General features: G+C 37.4%; 1 protein-coding gene across 1 annotated transcript in view; it reads left to right on the plus strand.

Annotated features, from left to right (window-relative positions):
* The window catches only part of LOC131978137 (inactive N-acetylated-alpha-linked acidic dipeptidase-like protein 2), a 787,053-nt gene that overhangs the window by 587,368 nt on the left and 173,642 nt on the right, over positions 1 to 26,043 (plus strand). Inside the window, exon 13 of the mRNA XM_059341659.1 lies at positions 8,206 to 8,352. Within this exon, the coding sequence (XP_059197642.1) occupies positions 8,206 to 8,352 (147 nt within the window). The remainder of the gene's footprint in view (positions 1 to 8,205; positions 8,353 to 26,043) is intronic.

The following is a 26,043-nucleotide window of genomic DNA, read 5'->3' on the forward strand; positions in this document are numbered from 1 at the left end:
GTGGGTGGAAGGTCCCTTTATTGCGCAAGCTGGAGCTTTTTTTTTACTTGTTTCTATGATGACGTTAACAAAAGGAAAGGCACCTGCTACCGGACCGTTTTTTATCTGACGTGTTGTTGTTACCGGAAGAAGTGGAAATGTTTTGTAATTTTGTGTCTTTTTTTGTGTCATTTTGTGTCTTTTTTGGTTATTTTTTGTCTTTTTTAAAGTAATTTAGTGTATTTTTCAGGAATTTTATCTTTTTTTGGTCATTTTGTGTCTGGACCGTTTATTATCTGCCGTGTTGTTGTTACCGGAAGAAGTGAAAATGTTATGTAATGTAATGAGTCTTTTTTTAGGTCATTTTGTGTCTATTTTTAGTCATTTTGTGTCTTTTTTTTTGTCATTTTGTGATTTTTGGGGTCATTAGTGTCTTTTTTGGGTCATTTTGTGTCTTTTTTAAGTAATTTAGTGTGTAGTGTATTTTTTGGGTCATTAGTGTCTTGTTGTAGTAATTTTTTTTTTTCATTTTGTGTCTTTTTTAAGTAATTCAGTTTTTTCTCTGTCATTTTGTGTCTTTTTTTTGTAATCTTGTGTCTTTTTTTAGTAATCTTGTGTCTTCTTTTGGTCATTTTGATACTGCTTCCAGCAGCCCCCAGGTAATTTGAGTTTGAGACCCTTGGTTTAAATGTTGAAGTTCAAATATCACACATTAAACATCTGTGCATGTGACAGTAAGGGCTGATTCAAAACCTCACCAATGTTGCCAGATTAGTGAGTTTATGTAATTTAAGAGTCCAGAGACAGATGTTTGCTACATTTCCCTGAAGCGAGTCGCCAGTCCTGCTTAGACTACCTGCAGCCATGGTAACAGCTCTGTGGGCTGACAGCTGCTGCCAGAGAGTGGGCGTGAGCTGTATGTTCAGTTGACCTAACAGCAGCCAGACTTCAACAGGTAACTGACTGAGGCTTTACTTGCTCTGGACTGTGTGGCCTTGCCTCGTCTTGTTTTACTCCATCCTTATTGTCATTGATGAAAAAAAACAACTATGGACATTTACTCAAGTATGGTACTTGAGTACAATTTTGAGTTACTAGTACTTGAGTATTTTCATTTTCTACTACTCATACTTTTAGTCCACTACATTTATTTAATTACCGCGGTTACTTTTCAGAGTAATATATTCCATAAAGCATGTGATAAGTGTAAAAATACAATAATTGTTTAACCCTCTGGAGTCCATGAAAGCACCGGAGCACGACGTCTTCATGACATCACGACGTAAAAATGAAGCAGCATGGAGCCCTGCTGTCAGCTGAACTCTAAAGTTTTGGCTTTTCCAGAAGTTTCCATGTCCAATTTAATGCATTAACCCTTTTTCAGCAAAGGCAAAAACACCTCAACCAAGTGTAGTTACATGATTTTACTTTTTTTGCACAGATTTTTCAAATTTTGCAGTGTGCATTCAGCATTTTTAATGCAATCTTTTGTGTTTACTGTTTTTTGCGTTTTTGTAATTTCTTTGTGTGTTTTTATGTGTTTTTTGTGTTTTTTGTAAATTTTTTGTGTTTTTTGTATGTTTTTGTTTTACGGTGTGTTTTGAGTGTGTTTTTTGTAATTTTGTGTGGTTATTTTGTGTTTTTTTTGTTTTTGTGTGTTTTTTGTAATTTTTGGTGTATTTGTGTGTTCTTTGTGTTTTTTGTACATTTTTTGTGTCTTTGTATGTATTTTTTGTGTTTCTATGTGTTTTTTGTAATTTTCTGTGTTTTTTGTGTGTTTTCATGTGTTTTTTGTAATTCTTTGTGTTTTTTGTGTTCAAAATGTTGATCCAGTAAGTCAAAATGAAAAAAATAATCTGTTCATATAGGTGAGGTTGTGTTGAAAACAATGATACCAACACATCATGGTAAAGTTTTTTAAGTGGTTTATACAGGCAGAATGAAAAGGAACAAAACCGACAAAAGAGCCCCAAACTCCAAAGGGTTCAGACCGAACCAGTTGCCTTCCCTTTTGGCCTGTGATCTCAGACAAGAAATCTGTCTTCTGTTCCTGCAGAATGAGCTCTTTTCCTTTTGATACTTTAAGTAATTTAAGTAATTTTGCCAATATAACAATGGTACTTTTATCTGAATAAGTCATCAGTGCTGTTGCGCATTGGCACTCAGTGGTGGAAAGCAACTAAGTACTTGTACTTCACTTGAGTATTTCCATTTTATGTAACTTTATACTTCTACTCCACTACATTTTGAGGTAAATATTGTACTTTTTACTCCACTACATTTAGCGGACAGCTTTAGTTACTTTTCAGGTTGAGATTTAACATGAAAAAACAAGATAAATTACATTTATAACTGCTTATTAAGCAGATAAAATAAGCTCTACCTTTAGAAAATTAAAATGCTGCTTACATAAATGCGTTAATAATATTAATCCAATAATATATTTGGAAAATACACAGTCCCCCATGAAGTTGGAATAAAATATTTTTTACCTCTTTCCATGAAATGATTGTGACAATTTAATTTATTCTTGACAAATAACGTGTATATCTTCTCAAAACGTTATTACTCAATCTCTTCCAAACATATCACAATGAAAATTAAATCACAATTAACAGGATTGTGTCTGAAAACAAAATGACTGCAACTTTGTGGGCAGCCGTGTATATAACAATCTATGTTGGTCCATTCTACATAAAGAGTACTTCTACTTTTGATACTTAACCCTTTGATACACAACATGGGTCTAAAGTGACCCGACTGAGTTTTTAATTTTCTGTATCTTTAGAATAAATTAATTTCATCATTCAGTATTCCAGGATTTCCTCAATCAACTTGTTTTTGATCATCATACATCCTATTTTTTTGTTTTCATTTCTTACTTTTTTAATAAAAACCCTCTTTGTATCACTACGCTTCTAATGCACAACATGGGTCAAAAATTTCATTATGTGGTATTGCGTGTATAATTTTAAGGAAAAATGAATTTAATCAATTTTGGAATCAGGCTGAAACAAAAAAAATGTGGAAAAAGTGAAGCTCTGTGAATACCTTCCAGATACAGTGTATGTGTGACAAAATGATACATACACATGTTAAATATATTAAATATATGAGTGTGGAAAGTAACTATTTGAAACAAATTACTAGTATTATAGTATTAGGGTCATTTAATTTGAAATCAAATTTGGATGAATGAGTCATTTTGACCCATGTTGTGCATCAAAGGGTTAAAGCAAATTTTGATGTCCCACCACTTCACCCAGAGATCATTTCTTAATCAAGCAGTGTTTCCTGTGCTCAAATATATTCTGTCATTTCTTTTACAGTGATAAAGTTTGAATTTCTGTTGTTTACTTCCTCTGTAGAGCCTTGATGGCTATGCCTGCTATTAGGCTAATTACCCAGTATATTCAAATTCCCTCTAAATTAAGAGGAAATCATTCCCTGTGTGTGAGTTTAAACACTTACATACAGCTCTTTCCTTCAATCCCACACTAATAGGCTGCTGTAGAGAAAGCTGGATATAGCAAACAATATTGTGATAAGTCCGTCCTCTCCATGCAAGTTCCCCATTATGAATCTCAATCAACTTTTACATTGTGCACACATGAAGAAGCATTTATTTGCACTCTGTTAACTCCCACAATTAGCCATAAGTGGGTAATGAAATGCCCTTCATGGATATTGAAATGTTTTTGTCCTTCCAGGTTTTATGAAAATATTACATGCTCGAGATTCATTGTGTGACACTGAGTGACATGATGGCAGGTTAAGGTTCAGGTTCAGGTCTTTATTTTCCCTCGAGGGGAAATTTGATTCACAGTAGAGGGCAAGAAGAAAAACACAAGACAACATAAAGAGGACATGAGACATTAATCACAGTTACAGCAAACAACCAACCAAAAAATTAAAAGAAAAAGTATCAAGCCATTGAATAGTCACAGTAAAGTGCTGCTGAGCAGTGCAATCAAAAGTGTAAATTAAGTGCATTTATTGCACTAGGAACGAAGGACATTTTAAACCTATTGGTTTTTTACCTTGGGGGACCTGTATCTCTGCCCAGAAGGGATAAGAACGAATTCCTCCAAGGATCGCCCGTGCCCTCCGCAAAACTTGTCTGTCATAGATGTCCGCCAAAGAAAGCTGCAATTATTCTGCTGGCTACTTTAACAATATTGAACAGACAATTTTTGTTTTGCACTGAGAGGTTCCCATACCAAGAAATAAAACAAAAGGTTGAAATGGACTCAATAAACAATTTATAAAATAATTAGGGCCGGGACTTTAACGCGTTAATTAAGAAAAATAATTGATGCATTTTAATCACACTTATTTTTGCACCGTGGAACGTTTCTCACTGGATGAGTTTCAGGCGGACCGATTATACTGGAGCACCAACTAGCGTTCATGAGTTCAGACAACAACAAACCACAGTGAACATGAAGGAAGAAGCTGATGAGACGCTTTGGTTGGCCCCGTGGATGATGGGACATTTTGTTACTAAAAACCAACAGATGGAAGCGTCGATAAGAGCATGGTTGTGTTGCTATGCAACAAGGAATTCACATATCACCACAGCACATCGAGCCTCAAGTATCACCTCAATGCAAAACATATAGCAGCTAGCGGCTAGTGTGGTAGCTAGCGTGGATTGTGTTTTACTTAAAAACCAAAGTATTCTAGTTTACAGAAGGTCTACCTACCTATAGGCTACCTGGATTTATGAAATGTACTATATTTCTAAATATGCTATTGCTACACTTAATGGCAAAAATTGCATTGGTCTGTTGGACTTGAACAAAAATAAACAATATTTTTGTTGCTTAAGCTTATGTATTCAGTCATTTTTCAATGGTATACTAAAAATCCATGTGAAAAAAATTACTTCTCACTGTTCTCAGGTCAAATATTTATATGCGATTAAAATGCGATTAATTTTGATTAATTAATTACAAAGCCTCTAATTAATTAGATTAATTATTTTAATCAGGTCCCGGCCCTAAAATTAAAGCCATCAACTTGAAGCAACTTTAAAGGTATTGTTTACTGACCTTCGTTGAGTTGGAGTTGAAACACGTCACAGCGGCGGTCAGTGTTCAGAGAGCAACAGCCTTTAGAAAAACTAAAATAGTAAGGCTTGACAACAGTGTGTCAGTGACAGTGGCGTGGATGATTGGACACCAGAGCTCTCTCCCCTTGACGGTCCTTGATAAAAAAGAAACTCTAATTAAATGCAATGTGACAGAAGAACATGGTGACTGCAGGCGGGCTCAGCAGATGTGGACAGTCGCGATAAGCCTCGGCTTGATTGACGCTCGCATTCTGTTTCCTTCCACTTACCACTCAGGTCTCAACAGTTTCTGTAGAGCGGCCGTGTTGTTCTTTCAATTAGGAAAAAAACACTAGAGAGGGGTGAACCCAGGTGACAAGCTACATGTTAGCTGTGGAGAACTGTGACAAAAGCTTGAATTGTGCAATTAGCTATGTGCCAAATGTTAATCACAGCCTTGACATTTCTGATTGGCCTCAGCAGTCAAGCTTGGGACATTTTAATGGCTGAAATTATGCTTTTAGTCAGCCCTTTCTCTCTCACTGGCACAACTCAAACAGAATGTGGAGATACATTAACCAAATCACACATACAAATGTGCCTTTAGTGAGAGTCGCTGATGCTCTGCCACAACTTACGGGTCATTAATTAAAGGTCCCTAGTTAATATTTTAGTTACATTCTGCAGCAGATGATATGTGCCTATAGCAACAAATAAGTGACTCCAAATATTATAATGTGAACGCTTTATAATGGCGAATGGTTTTAGCAAGGACACGCAAATTGCCACATCAAGTTTGCATTTTCATAAGTCCCACCATATGTGTGGAAAGCTGTGTATATATATTTCAAGCCCCAATTTGAACCTGATAATGGCTGTTATTAAAGTCACCATTATAATTCTTGTGACTATTTTACACTTTTCCCAGGAAAAAAAGGATTTATCTAGTTTTTTTTGCATATTTTGAGTAGATATGATCATACACCATCATGCATGCACATACAGATACATCATAAAAAGTGAATCATTTCTATAAACCTGCAACACTAAGGTGCTAAAACCTAAAGGGATAGTTTGGACTTTTTGAAGTGGGGTTGTATGAGGTACTTACCCACATTAAAGCAGTAGATGATGGTCTGCGTGTTCCCAGTTTGGAGAACCAAACGTGCTGCAGGCAGGAAACTAATGAATGTATTGCTGCAGACCGGAACTGACACACAACATATTTTAACTACCTAAACCAGGGATGGGCAACTGGAGGCCCGGGGGCCACATACGGCCCGCACCCTCACTTGAAGTGGCCCTCAGTACAATTACATGCATTTGAGCATGAAGTCTTAAAAGTGCAGTGTAAAAATGCACAAAAGTACTTCTTGCATAAATGTTGGTCTGCTGTTCTTGCACTGAAAAAAAAAAGAAATCACAGTAAGTGGTTATTTTTTATTTGCTTCAAACCTTTTGTATTCCTATTTATACTGTTATGCATGCATTTAAGCATGTAATATGTTAAGTTACTGCACTGTAAACATATTTAAAATTGCAGTGTCATCATATCTGGTTAAGTGCACTGTCCTATATGTGGCCCTGTGGTAGTGTCGGTAAAAAATTGTGGCCCCCTCCAGCATTTAAGTTGCCCATCCCTGACCTAACGAAGGCCCACCCTAAAAATGTTATACGGTTTGTGCAACACTGTATTTAGAATATGTCCAATGACTTTTGCTGCTATCCACAGCCATTTCATTTGGCACTGCTTTTCCCTCAACCATAAAACTCTACTAAAGCATAGAAGTGTATTTGCTGCCTGGAGCTACCATGAGTTGCTTTGTCAGGCAATTGTAAAAAACTGTTCAAAGGAAACATTAAACCAACAGTGACTTTTATCCAGAACTTATCTAATTCATTAACATGTTAACACCTACTGAATTAAAGTCCTGTGTTTGTTCAACCCACACATCCACTCCAGCCTACTCCCTTTGTGGACTTTGTGACTCTTTATATTGTGTCACCTAACTTCCCCTTTTGCTCCAATCATAAAAATACAGCCACTAGAGGTCACCGTGTAACAATACATTTAAATGTGGGTCATTACAACCTGCCTGTAAAGAAATAACTTATTTAATTCATTAAACCTCTGAGGTCCAGGAGATTTTGGTTCTTTGAGAATTTGTCAACTTCCAATGCATTCTGTCTCTGTCTCCTTACATCACATGCATGGCTCCTTTTTCTCCACACAAATTTGCCCATCAGTCAGATTTTTCATTTTATTTTAATAAACAAACAAAATAAACTAATTATAAAGCTGCCAGGAACCCAAAAAACAGACAAAAGACACAAGTGTCAATGGAAATGTACCATTTTTTTCATTTATTTTTACCATTTATGCACAACAAAACAGCAGGAAAATAATAAAACTGCAAAACAGTCTATTTGCATATAAATGAAAAATAACAATAGTTTTAATTGCAGAAAGAAAATTCACATTGTAAAAATGGTCCCGAAACATAAATGGCACACTGTGAAAGCTCCTATAATTGCACTTTCAACTGGCTTTCTCAGCTTGTCTACACATCATATATAAATAAAGTTATTACTGTAAACAAAACATGTGTATTTTCAATCAATAGATGGACTCCAGAGGGTTAAACATCAGCTCTAGATAAACATCATGAACAACTTTATCTAAATGTCAAAATCTATATTCCAATCAGATGGTGAATCCAATAGTGTTCCCTCTTAAAGAGTAAAACATCCAAAGTGACACCTTCTTAATCCCAATAATAACAATATTTTAGAGAGGAAATGGGATGATTCAATTCAACAAAATGTTCTACCACTGGATAATTCATGTTTTTACATCCAATAGTGCTTCTATAAGGGCCGAAAAATCATCAAAAAAGGAGATATACATACAACACTTTCTTCCACACTGTGAAAGCTCCTATTATTGCACTTCCAACTGGCTTTCTCAGCTTGTTTACATATCATATATAAATAAAGTTATTACTGGAAATAAAACATGTCTATTTTCAATAAATAGATGGACTCCAGAGGGTTAACATGGCAACACCTTGTTTACCTAAACCCCGTCCCCACCTTTGTTATCTTCCACCAGGACATTTCTCTCATCCTGCTGCTTTTTTAAATTCCCCTTCATCTTTTGTCCTCTCTCACAGAGACAGTTGCTCAGTTGCATCCGTGGTGGAAACTGCCCTGGACCCAACGTCAGCTCGCTGCAGTTGCCTGGAGATGTGAATTTCTTCGCCAACCAGCTGGCTGTGCCCACCATGGAGTTTGCCTTTGAGCAGACCAAAGCAGAAGAGGTAACCAAGCCAAACTTCCACTGCTCTCATTTTACCAACTGCTGGCCTTCTTTATATGAACCCCATATGAATGAAATGTTTTCTCAGCTGTGCACGGATTTATTTGGATACAGTGCCATGGACCACCACAATTGCAAGTGAAAATCCCTCTCAGTGAAGATACACACACCTGTCAGTAATCTGTGTGTATCATATTTTGAAGAAAAGTGTCATCTTTCTAGAGCAAGACAGCTACAGTCTGTCACTGAAGTGATTTATTCAGTTCTGACACATGGGGTGTGGATGTGATAATAACCATCTGCAGCCTGTAAGACTAATAGTATTATTAAGGAAGAATAAAATGTTTCAAGATCATTTTAAGACTGTGCATGACACACTGCAATATGGATTATCGCTCTATCCAAGCAACACATACACATCACAGAGCTTACAAATTATGCATGCCCCATTTACTTCCATTAAAAATGCAGTATTGATGTTTGTTGTACTGCCTTGGGGTGGAAACACAGAGATTTAGCCCCAGCTAAGTCGGCCCACTCAAATTTGGAACTTCTGGCTAGGACAGCAACTTTGAGCTTAATTAGTGCGAGAGATCTTCATGATGTTTATCCACCCTCAAGGCATCCGCACAACCTGAAAATAATAGGTAGTGGAGGGTGAAATCCACAGCGCTGGCTTTGGGAGGAAAAAGAAAACTCTAATTGAATTGAAAACAGTCTGATCCATAAATATGCTTGTCTCTGTTAGGGGAAAGTCCAGTGTGCATACATTAGCATTAGCGTAATAGCTTTTATACTGAACTGGCAGTGTTAAAAATCAGTGTGTAATCCCATTTCATGTATTATTTCAGTTCTTTCTTTCTTCAGGAAAGCTGAGAGAGTAGAGGTAGCATAGGTTTTATATGGATTTTATGTCTTTACAAAAAGAGATGCACAAGGTAGGTTGTTTCAGAATCAGAAACTGTATCAAGAGTCTCAATATCACAACTACTCTACAGACCAGTAAGTCCTCTAGTGCATATGACAACATGAGTCATTTGTCTGTAACCTGTTATACGACCTGTGCAGGTCGAAACTAGCAGCTCTACTGGTGGCACGGATCAACACATCCTCATAGAAGTCAGTTCAGTCAAGTGAAGTTAAAACATCTCATTGTTGACTTGATTTCACACACGACACAGACAACAGTCTACTGCAGGGGTCTCAAACTCAAATTACGTTGGGTTCGCTCGGAGGCAGTATCAAAATTTCCAAAAAAAAACACAAAATTACTTAAAAAAAGACACAGAATGACAGAAAAAACTAAATTACTTAAAAAAGACACAAAATGACCAAAAAAGACGCAAAATGACTGAAAAAAACACTAAATTACTTTAAAAAAAGACACAAAATAACCGAAAAAAGACCGAAAATGACCCAAAAACACTAAATTACTAAAAAGGACACAAATTTACCAAAAAAAGGCACAAATTACCAAAAAAAGACACAAAACTACTAAAAAAAAGACACAAATTAAAAAAAAAAAAAAGGCACAAAATTACCCCCCAAAAAAGACACAAAATTACCACAAAAAAAGACACAAAATTACATTACATAACATTTCCAGTTCTACCGGTAACAAGAACACAGCAGATAATAAACGGTCCAGTAACAGCTGCCTTTCTTTTTGTTAACGTCGTCATAGAAACAAGTGAAACAAAGCTCCAGCTTGCGCAATGAAGGGACCTTCCACATACAACACGGTAAAGTGACATTCATATAAAACTCACATTAACCCTTCATATCAAGGTGGGGGCCACAAAATATTGTCAAGAGGGCCGCAATTGGCCCACGGGCCGCGAGTTTGAGACCCAAAGTCCTGTGTTTGTTCACCTACTGTGCCTACTCTCTTTGCAGACTTTGTGACTCTTTATATTGTGTCACATGACTTCCCCCTTTGCTCCAATCATAAAAATACAGCCACTAGAGGTCACCGCATAACAATAAATGTAAATATGGGTCCTATAACCTGCCTGTAAAAACAACTTCATAGGGTCATTTTTTATGGCGAGAACAGTCTCAAACCCTCCGGCAGTCACAGCAGGACATGGGTTTATTATATTATACTGGAGGAAATATTTATAAAGCTTCCTGCACTTACTTTTAGCAAGTTGTGTGCAGCAAAGAAGGACTCACACACATAAAAGATAACATAAAAGAGATTCAGACTGGAGTCTGGATTTTAATGTTTCTATTTGATACATTCAGGGCTTTGCGCACAGTGGGAAACTGTCCTTATATGTACTGACGGCACTAGTGCAGACATTTCAGTTCACGGTGGTATTTCCTTCCATTAGTCACCCTACATATGGGTCACACTACTGATGTCAGTCATCTGTGGCTTGATTGAACATACATGTAACCAACTGCCAGCAGGTCAAGTTATTACAAAACACACCGGAGCAAAATAAATCCATGGCACTGACACATTCACGTACATGTGTGTGTATGTATAGATATATATGTGACTGTGTGTGTGTGTGTGTGTGTGTGTGTGTGTGTGTGTATGTATATTAGGGCTGGGACTCGATTAAAATAATCAATCTAATTAATTAGAGGCTTTGTAATTAATTAATTGAAATTAATCACATTTTAATCGCATATAAATGTTTGACCTGAGAACAGTGAGAAGTAATTTTTTTCACATGGATTTTTAGTATACCATTGAATAATGACTGAATACATAAGCTTAAGCAACAAAAATATTGTTTATTTTTGTTCAAATCCAACAGACCAGTGTAATTTTTGCCATTAAGTGTAGCAATAGCATATTTAGAAATATAGTACATTTCATCTGTGTGTGTGTATATATATATATATATATATATATATTAGGGCCGGGACTCGATTAAAATAATCAATCTAATTAATTAGAGGCTTTGTAATTAATTAATCGAAATTAATCGCATTTTAATCGCATATAAATATTTGACCTGAGAACAGTGAGAAGTCATTTTTTCACATGGATTTTTAGTATACCATTGAATAATGACTGAATACATAAACTTAAGCAACAAAAATATTGTTTATTTTTGTTCAAGTCGAACAGACCAGTGCAATTTGTGTAGCAATAGCATATTTAGAAATATAGTACATTTCATGTGTGTATATATATATATATAGACATATACATATGTGTGTGCATACAAATGTTGTTTGTAGAGTCAACCATACAGTAACCAATATATGAGGTGACTCATCATGATATCTCATCTTGCACTGGGGAAAGTTAAACATGGACTGTAACATTTGCACTCTGTACTATATGCATGCTTGCACATATGCTCACTGTCTTTAAAGCTCTAAATTAATCAAATAGAAACATTTAACATCCAGACACTAGTCTATATTTCTTTCATGTTCTCTGTGTGGGAGTCCTTCCTTGTTGAACTTTACTTTTAACCCGACTACAGCACCAGAGAAAAAGGGAAAAAAATAACATTTTTAAGGCACAATTCAACCTCACGATCACTTTAAGCAAAGACTTACCTAATTAGAAAGTAGCAATTAAGATGACAGGCTGAAACTTGGGATATTTCAGTTTGAGATCTCTTGTTAAAAAAAAAAAAAAATCTGTGTAGCCCTAACACGATGACTTAAATTTAACTTAATACAACACAAAGACATGATATCTAATGCTCAAACTGAGAAACTTTTTATGATGCCAAAATCAAATACTCATTTTTCATGATGACATCTACCAAATATTACAAATAGTGTTGAATGTAGCATGGAGTCTGCAATGTTGCAATGATGTTGCAAACACTTATTGCTTTTTTTATGCTTTTATTTATTTCTGAACTTTAAAAAGTTGATGAAATACTTTCACTTCCAGGCCTGAAAGTAGGGCCACACATATCACTTGGATAATTTCTGGCCAGTTTGGACAGATTATCTACTCTCAGACACTTGGTGGATATGGGCCCAGGGATATATCTTAAATGATGAACTCAAGTGTGAGGAGAAAGGTCAAACATCCTGTAGGCAGCTAGGTAGAGCATGACCTGCATGCATTATTATTATCACACTGAGAGAACTTTCCTCCCTGACTACACTCTCCTCTCCACTTAGGCAACTTAATGACATACATTGCATATGTTACATTGTCAAAATATACAAACACTTTTGTATCACCACGCTGGAATAGTGATATAGTGTTTATAATTTGACAGCCTTCTTGGGTGATTTCTGTTGCTACAGAGGTTTCCTGTTTATAGCAAGTGCACTGTGTGGGCTGGAAAGTAAGTTTTGAAAGGCAGATGTCTTAGCACATAGCAACATAATCATTAATAAAACTTCTTTTGTCAGTTTGTATTGTTTAGGTCGAAACATATGCCACAAATGGAGCTTAAAGTGCCAACAACACTGTCAGTTTGTGAAATGTTTAGCCCAATTTCCCCCTCAGTTATTTTTAACTGTTGTATCTGCCATATTTTAACAGCCTTATCTCTCGTTTTTTCTCCCACACACTGAACACAGATTGTGTCCTGCTCTTTGGTTTTTCTACCATGGCACATTATCAGTGTTGTCATGGTGAAGGGCCCTTATTTTAAGGAGGAGGTAGTAGAGCTGTTCTACTGATTTCTAGATTCTCACCTACAGAAAACTGTAGAATGTGTGCAATGGTGGAGGATTTACTCAGCTTTTGAAATAAAGCACGTTGTTAAAAATGTAACCAGTGATCCTCTAGCACAGTGATTCCCAACAGGGGGGGCCCGACCCCCCAGGGGGCGCCAAAGATCCACAGGGGGTCGCGAAGCCCTCTTGATTTTAAGGTGTGTAATAAATCTAATGTGTTAAATATAGATGAGTCAGCATTTAATTCATTAGTGTGACAAAATCAACCAAATATGGGCTACATTAAATGTTTATTCATTTATTTAAATAGAAAAATAACTTTAGAAAAGTTTAAATATAAAGGCTATATCGTGAGAATAAGGACATGTGTAACATCCCTCCTGCAGTATACACAGAGGTAACATTATCTAGCAGTAACCTCACCTAGCGGTATCCTCACCTAGAGGTAACCTCGCCTAACAACAGAAACAGAGAACTAATGGAAAAATGGCGAAGCATCAGGGAGACGAAAATGCTGAATATCTCAAAAAGAAAAAGAGAGGGTACCATGAAAGTCACATTGAGTTCGGCTTCATAGAAGCAATGGACAATGGGCTGGGGGGGTCGGCAAAGTGTGGCTTGTGAGCTTGTAACCTTTCACAAATACAGTAGTTGTGTTTACATGCACACTTGATTTCATTTTGATTGAAGTCTTTCTTTGTGAAGATTTCAGGTCAACTATTTACATAGGGAATGATCTAAGACCCTGTTTACACGGTTTTAAAATGTGTCTTGGTTGATCGGATCATAAGTGGACAGATGAGACACAGATTTTGTCACTACCTATGCCACTTCCGTTAGAAGGTGAAATTGCACTGGGCACATTTATTATGTAATACATATACGTAAACTTAAATACGGTACAGCCGCGTGTTCTAAAAATAGCACACACATTGCACACTCGCGGTTGTGAAAAAGTTGCAGTTTCTGTGGATTTATGTTACAAAACCACTGATGTATGTTTAGGGCAAAAAACTTCCTGGTGAGGTGTTATAAAAGACAGTTTAAACAGTAGATAAATGTACGTTAATGCCGGAAGTGAAGTGGTTACAACTAGTGATGTACCAATGAAGCCTCATGAAGCATTTTCTTTATTTTCTGAGCCCACTACATGGTGCTCATAGTTTAAAGAAAAAGGCTCAATGATGAGCTCACCAAGAGTCAACGGCCATCCACATCTAGAGAGGAGATGGAGACCACCAGATTATCTTGTCTATTGAAACACTTATGATGATTACACCAGACAACCACATATGGGATCGGTCATGGCCCGGGTTAGCGACGCGTCCTCCATTGCATCAGGATGGAATCGAAAAATTGCAAGTTGGACGAATATGACACCATATAATGCAACAAGAACTGCAGAAGATCGAGCAAAATGTAAAGAAGTGGTGAAAAACATCATAGTGCACCACATCGTGGCCACTTGGTTACGGATTATGATTACAATGATGACAGCTATGGGAGCTAATATACAGGGTGCTTGAAATCCTTGAAAATGCTTGTATTTTAATGTTGAATTTCAAGGTTTGAAAAGTGCTTGGATTTTGGATTAAGTGCTTGTAAATGCTTGAAATTCTTACTGTATTTATCTTGCAATCTGACTAGATAACCGCATTTTCAATGGAAAAATACTATATAAACTGAATAGCCTATAGCCTATCTGAAATGAAGAGCGATCCACCTGCGTTTACCTGCGTCTTCTTGTTTCTGAGATGTTTCTTGTTGCTCTACCCTGTATCTTCTTACTGAAGGGAGTTTTTCTAATTCCTAGTGGATGTGAGGCCTCCTGCAGTAGGCCTATTTGTGGGGCTTTCCTCCTAGTTTGGGTCGTGTTTAGTTCCACCAGCTGCCGGTTGATGATTTTTGTGAGCTTACTTTTGCTCCTAGCCTCTAAATTCCCATACCAGTATGTTTTATGAGATTAGCAAACTACTTTTAGTTGTTAAAAGTGTAATACCATTGCTGGTGGTATGGTTAAGTGAAATTACCCGTTTTAGTATCGAAGTACTCATCTAAAACATGCCATTTACAACCATTGAAAGGTACTGAAAAACCTTGAAAATGGACCTTGAAAGTCTGTGAAAAGTGCCTGAATTTGACCACTGAAAAAGTGTACGAACCCTGAATATAGGAAGTGTGGTGTGGGGGACCTTGTAAAGTTGAATACCAGGCAGTCAGCAGCATTTTGGACTAGCTGCAGAGGTCAGGTAGCAAATGCAGGTGCTCCACCAAGGAGCGAGATGCAGCAGTCCATGTGGGAGACATGTCTTGAAGTCTGGGCCATCTCCCAAGTGAGGAAAGTATTCTTCACCAATCATGTGTAAATGTGACTTCTCTGACATACATACACTTAAATCCTTCCTCTGCCATGGGTCAGAATACAAGGCATGAAAGCAATAAACGAGTAATAGGTGTGCCAAATGGTTGGAAAAAAACCCAGTCCTGTCCTTGTCCTGGGTCACATGTAGGTTCCTGTCCTGTCAGAGTTAGCATTGACTCAACAATATCAATAGTGATGGGCAGGACTCTGTGCGGACATACCTTCCCCCCAAGGGAATGTAGCTCAGACAGCCACTCCAAGACAGCTGCCAAGCAAGCAGTGATGTGTACCTTCACCTGAATATGAAATGAGGCTATACGAAGAATAGTTGAATGTCTTCAGCATAGCAGTGGTAGGAAAATTCATGTGAGTGTAATTTGATTTGAGGGTGAGAGCAATGGATGCTTCCTCAGGGAATCATATTGTTGGAGGGGTATGACTGGAATGCACAGCACTTAACCCTTTTAGGCCTAAAACGCCTGGAAAAATGCCTGGAAAACCTCTGGGCGATTTTAAAATAACCCCCTAAAACCTGAAGGTTTCTGGAAAATTCAACAGAAGTGTCAACGCCTACTAAATAATCGATTTTTCAGCCTCTGTAGCAGATAGAAATGAAATTCAACAAGTATTTGAGAGCTTATAGCTGTTATATCTAAGTTCCCTCCGCTATAGTCGTCTTCCGGAAAAGTCCCATGTTGCATTGCGACACTCCCACTTGTATTCTGATGCATTTCATTGGCCAAGAGACGAAACATAGGTGGAAAAAACTACAAATTCTACAAAACGACTTATCCGCTTTCCCGGCTTTAACCCTTTATAGGGCACTCCTGAAAATTGAAAATATCAACCCTGAAGTGATATTGGAGGATATTGCAAGACTTTTTGCAAAATATTTCATTTTTATATTGCAAATGGAGGTCAGTTGAGTCGTTATTATTATTATTATTATTATTATATTTACTATAGTCTCTTTCCCACAGCAACCCTAAATAGACAATAACACATAATTTGCATCCATCACCACATTATCTTTTACCTTTAAACTATTTATTAACATTTTAGAATACTTATTACATATGCGTAATGTCTGAATGTCTTTTTTAAAGCACCTTATATATGAGAAGCACACGTAAATTTAGATGTATACTATTTTAATGCAATGATGCTTGAATCTTGTATTATTTACTGATTGGCTCAAGTTACCAAATATGTTTTTTTGCCTGATAAAGGGTTGATGGTAGAATAACGCAAGAGCGCCCCCAGTTGTAATAGTAGAAATATGGTAATGCTTTCCCGGCTTAAATGGGTTAATATACAGTTTTGTTGTTGTTTAATTATTAATTGGTTAATTAGAACAATGGCAAAAAAGATGATTGCATCAATTTGAAGCCTTTTTCCCGTCTGTATCTTATGTTATAAATTGTCACATCATATCACAAACAGTTTTTCCACCATAATGCATTTCAAGCATAAATGCTGGACACAAAAAAAGCAAATAAACAATGGAAAGTTGGTCATGATACAAAGGCTTAATAAGCTCTCCCACATTAACAGGAGAGTAATGTGTGAAGGTGTGTGTGGCTATTCTGAGGCAGCTTGGTGTCATTTGCATGTAATTGAATCAAGGCAGATGCAATGAACGGCCATGCGTAATGGCACGGCTGTCTGGTGTGCCACTTCTTACATCCAACACTGCAGATTTATCAAAATATGTTTCCTGCTGCATTCAGGTGGCTATAGAGATTTACTGAACTGAAGGAGAAGCTTTTCAGACAGTTTAATCGGCTGTGGACAACAGGTACTGAGAATCACTTCATTTATAGGTCAGTGCAGAGTGATTTACTGCTGTCCCTGCTTTAAAGTTAACATTAAAAGTTATACTTTTTTATGCTGATTTAAACTAGGGATATCCAGATCCAGAGTTGTTTAATATTGAGTATCTGTATGATACTTAATAAAGCTGCAAAGTGCACACTTGAGGTACATTAAAGTTATTAAAATCAATCCAATGTAATATGCTTGACAGTTGAATAGCTCTGCATTGCATTAAAGAATTGCCTTAATATTATATATATATATATATATATATATATACAATATATATATATACATATATATTATATAATTTTCTTTGATAAAATATCCAACCCCCTTTGGTAATCTTTTGGCATAGTTCCTGTCTTGATGGACTTTCTCTCATGGAGCATTTAGTATTTATTTCCGTCTGTAGACCCAAATCTTTCATGTGAATTAATTAATGACATTTATTTACTTTTTTCTTGTTGGGCTCTCTTGATTTGTCAGGTGCTCTCAGATGCTGTCCGTCTCTTTTCCAAGCAGAGACTGGGTCACACCTACCCAGGTATCAGCCTTATACATATGGATTAGACTGAGCCTTCTACACTACTGCTACACACTATGATTACTCCACTAGTTGATTCAGACAGGCGTTATCATCTATTTATAAAGTTAACTTATGTTAAGTCACTCCCCCACTCCCCTCCCCAATTTAGTCTTTTTCTGTCATTTTGTGTCTTTTTTTTTTAGCAATTTTGTGTCTTTTTTTGGTCATTTTGTGTCTTTTTTAAGTAATTGAGTTTTATTTATTTCATTTTGTGTCTTTTTTATAGTAATTTTGTGTATTTTTGGGTCATTTTGTGTCTTGTTTAAGTAATTTAGTGTTTTTCTGTCATTTTGTGTCTTTTTTTTAGTAATTTTGTGTCTTTTTTGTTAATTTTGTGTCTTTTTTAAGTACTTGAGTGTTATTTCTTTCATTTTGTGTCTTTTTTTTTTTAGTAATTGTGTGTTTTTTGGTCATTTTGATACTGCCTCCAGCGGCCCCCAGTTAATTTGAGTTTGAGACCCCTGACATAATATGTTAATTTCGAGTAATTCAGGATTCTCTGAGTGACATTTTCTTAAAGAAGAAACCTTAGAACTTTCTCAGCTGTGTTCAGACTGGAAGCTGAGATGTGCAAAGACTAGACCAGACACAGGACATCATACTGAACTCATTCAGGTAATCTATTGAAGCAGACACGTTTGGCCCCAACCACACAAGGCAACTTCTGCATCTGTGTTCCAGCATTGTTCAGTATTCCAAACAGACCACTATATGTGATCTACTGTGGCTGTAATTGTATTCATTCATCCTCATATGCCCAATAAACAGAGTTGTGGTGCTGGTAATGTGTTGGGAAACCACCAGATGTTGTGTAGCAGGAGTGTGGTTCGTTAAACATTTGTTTTCTCGTTTAGCATCTGTTTTTCCTCTCACTACATGAAAGTTCTCCTCTGTGCAAGTCATAACGATCCCAACACTGTCCTGTGATTATTCACCCCCTGCAATAATTTTACAAAGTTTGTTTTGGAAAGTTTACACAGTTGTTTTAAGATGGCCAAGGCATCATAAAGATGGTAATTTGCATTGGAGAGTGAAGGAAGATCAAAGTTTGTTGTTTGCGAGACGAGGATGATCGGCTAATTTAAACCTGTTCCATGCACATATTCTTAGTATAAATAATAGCTTGGATAGAAAGTTGACCAGGTGAGCATCATATCATTCTCATCATTCATTGCGATGTAACACAATACTCTCTAAAAAAGGCCTTCGGTGCATCTTTTTTCGCCACTGTGCACAGAAATCTGAAAGCAAAAATCCATCCTATCGGTGCCACGCGTGGGAGTTGTCTCTGACATATGTCATCAAGCAGTTATATTGGCTTTGGGGACATGGAAAAGAAACTCAGACAGCCCGTTGAGGTGTGAGAAGAACATTTGACATCCTGTCATCTTTGCTGCTCCTTGGTTCGGGGCCACATTCAGGTTCAGGAGGGGGAGAGCAAAGGATTCATAGAGCCAGGGGGATCTTCATATTGACTTTGGCATGTACTCTGTGTAGACCGGAGGCCATTACTGCAACACCTTCCAGATAATTATATCCTGCAAAAATGTAAGGACCAGAGCTGTGACATCTCCTGCCCTCCTGCCCTCTGTGACATCCTTAAACTTCTCTTTGTCAGCATTACAGTCTGAAACATAGGAGACAGCTCTGCAAACGACTGCTATCACCAGATCTATCTTTTGTTTCAACAACAAATTCCTGGTTTAATTTCTTCTCCCACGACATCAGCAACAGCTGTAATTATCTCAGGGGAGATTTTAACCCACCGTGCCAGTAAAACACTTTATTATTTGACAGGCTGTAATACAAATCTTTGTTGTGTTCAAACAAAAGGAAATGAAGCCCCAAATAATTGCCTCCATTATTTGACTCCATCGTCTCATTGTGACCCCTAAAGTGAGCTCTCTGTGGCAGAAAGAAAACACAGTTAATCAGCCTCTTCAGTGTGTCCTCGGTTTGTCTCACCTGTTTATTGTGCTATTTCCTTTCTGTTGGCTCAGTGAGAAGTCCAACCTGGAGTTTTAAATTGTTGTTGCCCTCAGGTGTTCATGCTATAACCTCATATTTTGTAGCTGTCTAGCAGAGACAGGTGTGGTTTGTGAAACCTGTTGAGCTCCATGACATGTTTCTCCAAATGGAAATAGCCCCAGCAGTATAAGGCTGAGGATGAGACTGTCTTCTACCCAAAATTGTTCATTTGTAGAGCAGCTTTTAACTCTCCATATTTATGTTTGTAGTTAGTGGTGCCCTCTACTGGCCATAGTAATAATTATGGATGTTAAAATGCAAGTTACGTAACAGAAAAAAAAAGGCAAAAGGCACAAGCGAATATATGGAGTATAAAGAATGACAAAGTCCACTAAAGGTGGTTCAATAGATCAAAGAACCACAAGATTTTGAGCCAGGTGACCGAACTTCCTGTCTCCTCTGAACCCAAAAATGTACATTGTTTACTGTCCTTTGCTAAAGCCTGACTAACGCCAGACTATATCACAAATGAGATCTAGTCTGGAAACCAGCCATTCATTTTTCCTTAGAGGAGGCGTGGTTTATGATCCTCCAGAGCTTACGAATGTCTATCAAAAGCGTCTGTACATAGCTCTTAGCCAGTTGTATCAGTTATACCAGATGACGTATGTAGAGCAACAGACATTGATGTTTACATAGCCGGACTAGCTCATCTCTACTTTTAGACTAAAATGCTCAATTCTGCTGCAGCAACATTTTTCTGCAGCATGTTCTGGCTGTTCTGTAGTTTCAGCTCACAGTCTACCAGCAGTGTGTGTGTGTGTGTGTGTGTGTGTGTCTGTGTGTGTCTGTGTCTGTGAGAGAGTGTTGCTTGCTGCTTTGCTTCTCCAGTTCTCGCTTTCTTATTATTATTATTATTATTATTTATTTTTACGCCCTATCCCCCCTCATGTCATTCAGCAACACACATCCACTGATTTTATGGTCAATAGACGAGCTGCTGTGGGTCTCTGGGTGGCTCCGCTGTCCCCCGGCTCGTAGCGAGATCACCGGCGTTACAGCAGCGAGCGGTAGCGGGGCTAGTTGGTAGATTAGACTTTTGCCAAATCCTGTCAGAAGCAAGGCTAAAACATACTTTTTGGTGGTGAAACAGGAGTATAAAGTTAAACGTTGCTCTTCTTTTAAAATAAACTTTGGCTCTAAACTATCTATAGCTAGATCCAAAGAGAGCTTCGCGTCTGCTGCAGCCATGTTGGATCTGTAAGAAAACTACAAAACTACAAGCTACCGTCTGTCGAATAGTACGCATCATTGTCTTGCCGTCCCTCCCCGTTCTGTGATTGGATCCGTAAAACAGGGCTAAGAAACGGCCATAGATTCCAGACTGCCTGCAGGTTCAAAATGGAATTGAGCGTGCAAGGCAGTATGGGTATACCCAGGCTACCTTTGCTATGGATAACCATGTACTTTTCCCCCCTAACCTTAAGCAAGTAGTTTTGTAGCCCAGACTAAACCAACCTTTAACCATTTAAAAACGTTAACATGTGGCGACTGTTACATTTAGGTATTATGTTGATCTCCTGCGAGAGTTCGGTGAGCTGATTTTGAAAACGATCCTGTGGGTCACATTTAAGTTTAGGAACAGATGTCCTATGTGGTCATATGAGTTGGGGCACTTTTTGGATTAAGGAGCAAAAATGTTTTCACTAAACACATAAGTACAATGTTTAATGACAAATTATTTCATGTGTTCCACCAAAATATTACTGCAGCAAAAGTACATTTATGGTTATTTTAAGGCACTGGCAGTCACATTTGAAGTGCAGCCAAGTCGTTTTTACTGTTCTTCACAGTTAACCCTCATCTTATTATTATTTTTTATTATTTTATATCATCATACTTCCCTGACATTTCATAAGAACCCATGCTGTTCTTCCCCCACTGCCTTTCTGGCTGCCAGCTGATGAGCTTATCGCATAAACAACTTTGTTCATGCTGACTGGTTCACCTTTGTCATTGAGACTAAACCCAAAATACTCCTTAACAGAGAAAGAGGCATTTTACTTTTGATAGTGCTGTAAGTTGTTGTATTAGACTATGTTTAATCTACTGCAACTCTGTACTGGCAGGTCTTCCTGCATGCACCTCTAACATCCCAATGGACTCAAATTTAACCCTCTGGAGTCAATGGAAGCAGCTGCACATTACTTATTTATGACGCGAAAAAATAAAAATGAAGCAACGTGGAGCCTTGCCATCAGCTTCCCTCTAAAGTTCTGGCTTGAAACAACATGCCAGACTTTTTTTTAATCATATTCAGCCAAAAAACCAGAGATAATGTCAAATACATTTAGTATAAAATATTGAACGAGATATTATCCTCATTTTATTGTTATAAATGCAACCTGTGTTCATTTTTGCAATATTTAAAATTATGTGTTTTGAAACATAATTTTCAAGATTAGATTTTATGTTTCCTTAGTTTCTTAACTTTTAATCAAGTTAAAAATTAATTATCAGGACATATAGGTGAGGTTGCACTGAAAAAATTGATACCAACATGGCATGGTGAAGATTTTTTAACATATTTTTTAACTGACATAACAGCCGAATATTTCAGAGGGTTAAACCATGGCACTTACTCGTGTGTTGTTTCGTTTCGTTTTGTTTCATTTTCGTTTCCGTTTATTTCGGTATGCAATGCATTGCAGACATGCAATGCATGTCATTAAACAGAAGTAACAAGCCAGAAAAAAACATTGATCAAAGTAAACAATAAGTAAACAAAGAAAGAAAATTGATAATAGATATTTGGACCGAAAAGGCTGAAGCATAGCTTATTACGCCTACCCTGTTACAACTCAAGTTAATTTATAAGTTAGAAATGTACAATCTGTTATTTATTATAAAAGAAATAAGCAGTCACAAAAGAGAGAAATGAAAGAAGCTGCTTGATTTTTCTTTTTTCTTCTTCCCCTCCCCCTCTTCTTCCTTTCCTTTCCATTCTTCCTCCTTTCTTCCTTAAAAAAGAAGAATAATAAGAAAAAAATATATAATAAGATAAAATAAAAAAAAGACAATCAAACATACAGAACCAAACAAAACAAAAATAGTAGCCGCATAGCACCTGTCACCACTCATTACTCTGACTTATATAAATGAATCAACCTGTTTATAAGTACTTGTCTTTTGACTTCATCTTTGCTTGTGCTGTATTGACTCAAATGTACGTCTGCTAATGACATTGTAGATTTGTAGAATATTTCTCAGCTCAGTTGCCTGTTCCACCTCGAGAGACTGACCGCTGTTGGTGGTTGCTGTGGACGACAACATCAAAGAATAAAACATTTCTCAATCAGTTTCAGTTCAGTTTCCGTTTGGTGTGGAGGTTGTCATTAGCATCACTGCAGCCAGACAGTGTACTACCTCTTGCATGGCCCCAGCAGGCTAACATGTTAGCAGTTAGCTCAACATGGGTCTAAAGTGACCCGACAGAGTTTTTATGTTCTATATCTTTGCAATAAATTATTTCCATCATTCAGTATTCCAGTTTTTCCTCAATTAGTTTGTTTTTTATTATCATACATCCTAATTTTTATGTTTTCCTTTATTATTTTTTGAATAAATTCCCTTTTTGTGTCACTACTCTTCTAATGCACAACATGGGTTAAAAATGACCCATGTCCATTTTTTTAGCTAAGTGCCTATCTAAGCTAACTAATTAGCTAACTTCTTGGCTAAGTAGCTTGCTAAGCTAACTTCTTGGCTAAGTATTTAGCTTAGCAAGCTACTTAGCCAAGTAGTTAGCTATGTAATAATACAAAAACTTATTTTCTTCCTTAAAGTATGAGAAGCAAAATGGACATAATGATCTGTTGTTATCAAAAGTAAGATATTTAAAGAATTCGTGGAATATTCAATCATAAAATAAGTTGATATCAAAAGATGGAGCACAGAAACACACAGCAAGCATTAAATAACATGGGAAATGAATGCGGGTCATTTTTTACCCATGTTGTGTATTAGTAGGGGTGTCAATATGTTACGCATCAAAGGGTTAATACAGTTTTCAGCTAACTTCCCCTGCAAGTAGTCACTGCATCAACAGGTTCATAGAACCACATATTTCACAGAGACATGTATTTGGCTGTGATGCTTTCTGGTGTGACCTGTGTGAAGTACTGCTGGCAGAGATTCTTTCCAGCCCACACTGTGATCAAGCATTTCCCCAGTTTTCTGCTGAACAAGTGGCAATGGAGTGGAAAGTAAGATACATATTACACATATATCTGTAAACATGTCATTTAACTCATATTTGACAAACTGCTTTGAATTTGCCAGCAATTTCCTCACACTACTTCCCCAAGAGCACATCAGGTCTTAATTTATTATTGGCTCTTGCAGCTGAAATGCCATTTTATTACACCAATTTACAGTGGCATTTTGTCCATTTCAAATGGTATTCCTCAGCCAGCATGTTGGTCTGTAAAACAGTAAATGGCGTGTTGTTAAGTGGCAGTAGATATCTGTCGGTGCCTCCAACCGTCCTGGAAGTCTGAAGCTGATGAGGGATGATAGAAGGATATTACATCTGCACCCAGCTCTCCCCTGCACAGCTGTCAGGCCAAAACCCCCTTTGGTGCTTCAAATGGTGATGATACCAGAGAGCAGTCACGCAAGCTAAGGCACACGAACACACACCCCCGTATGCGTGAGTGTGCACAACGCATATCTCCATCTGACACATCTTACTTGAGGTAATTCCACCGACATCTTTGAAGATGGGGGAAGAGTGAGGTGAGAGGGCATATGAATGAAGTGGAGTGGATGGAGGAGACAGGCTGAGAGAGGATATGGAAGAAGGTGGTTCAGTAAGAGTAACATGATGGGTTGTTAACATCAATAAATCATTACCATATTAAATTTCATACACCTGCCAAAAGGATTTTCACTTTCTTAAGTCCTCTACATTGCACTTTTTACTTGATTTTAGCAGGAAAGTTGATGCTTTGGTATAGCATGAAAACAAGTGTTTTACTGTACCTACAGTATGATTACCTATGATTAGGGTCTTTTTTAGACTTCAAAGACGCAGAAAACATCATACAACTGGGCTATGGCTGAAAAGTCCCAAAAATGACAAATATCTTCCTCTTACTACCTTTTCTTGACCTTGATAGAAAAAATCACAATGTCAAGGAAAGATGAAAGACAGTCCAACTGAACTTACTCTAGGCTTGACGTAATTGTGCACCAGTGGGTGGATGTTATTGATGTGGGTCTGCCATGGTGAAACTACAATGTTTCAAAGAGGAACTGAGCACACCCTCGCCCTGTGCATTCTCACTGTGTTGTTTCATGCAGCCACACAAACAGCTTCCTCAGTAACAGGCTGTTTCACCCATTGTGTGTGGAGGAGTGATACAGCAGGTCTTCCTCATAGACTGTGTAAAAATAATGGATGTAGGCATCGTGATGTCACCCATTGGTTTGTGGACTCCGGTTTTGAAGCCTTGAGTTTAGCATTCTGGTTATGTTGTAGCAGATTTGCATGCAAAGTCAGTGAAGTGACTCAAAGTAGTGACAGAGACGAAGATATAACATTTGAGGTGCAAAGCTAAATATTGCAACAAGACGTGTGCATGCATGTAAGTGTACGTGTGTGTATGTTGCTTAAAAAAAACCGGCATGTTGCTTTATCAACGAGACCTCCAACCTAAATTACAGAATACGGCATTTGTCAGGGCCACCCATAAAGACACATATGAGTGTCAAAATTAGCATTTCGTGGCTCACGGTACAGTGGAACGTTCTAAAAATAGTGCACACATCATTATACACACATACGGTTCACAGTTGTAAAAAAAAAAAGCTGCAGTTCCTGTGAATTTAGGCTACAAACCACAGACCTAGGTTAAGGACTAAAAACTCTGTTAAGGCATTATAAAAGACAGTTTAAACAGTACAAATGTACGTAAATGCCGGAAGTAAAGTAGTTACAAGGGTAAAATGAGCAACGGAAGTAATTAAAAAAACGGAAGTTGCATAAAAATGTCTTTTACTTTTGTCTTCACATGGGACACGAACCCCACTCTCCTGCGTAAAAGTCTGCAGTTTTGTTCAACCCAATGTGACATCCATTATCTAAACTCAGTATTGCCGTCAATCATTACTACTGCGTCAGCAAGATGGTGAAATAATTACGAGGGTGACGTGAGCCACATAAGTCAAGTAAAAAACGAAAGTTGCTGAAAAAGTCCTTCACTTTTGATTTCACGTGGGACATGAACCCCATTCTGCTGGGTGAAAGTCTGGCGTTTTTTCCATCCACCTCCACCACC

Source organism: Centropristis striata, chromosome 9 (genome assembly GCF_030273125.1).
Source record: "Centropristis striata isolate RG_2023a ecotype Rhode Island chromosome 9, C.striata_1.0, whole genome shotgun sequence".
NCBI classification, from domain to species: domain Eukaryota; kingdom Metazoa; phylum Chordata; class Actinopteri; order Perciformes; family Serranidae; genus Centropristis; species Centropristis striata.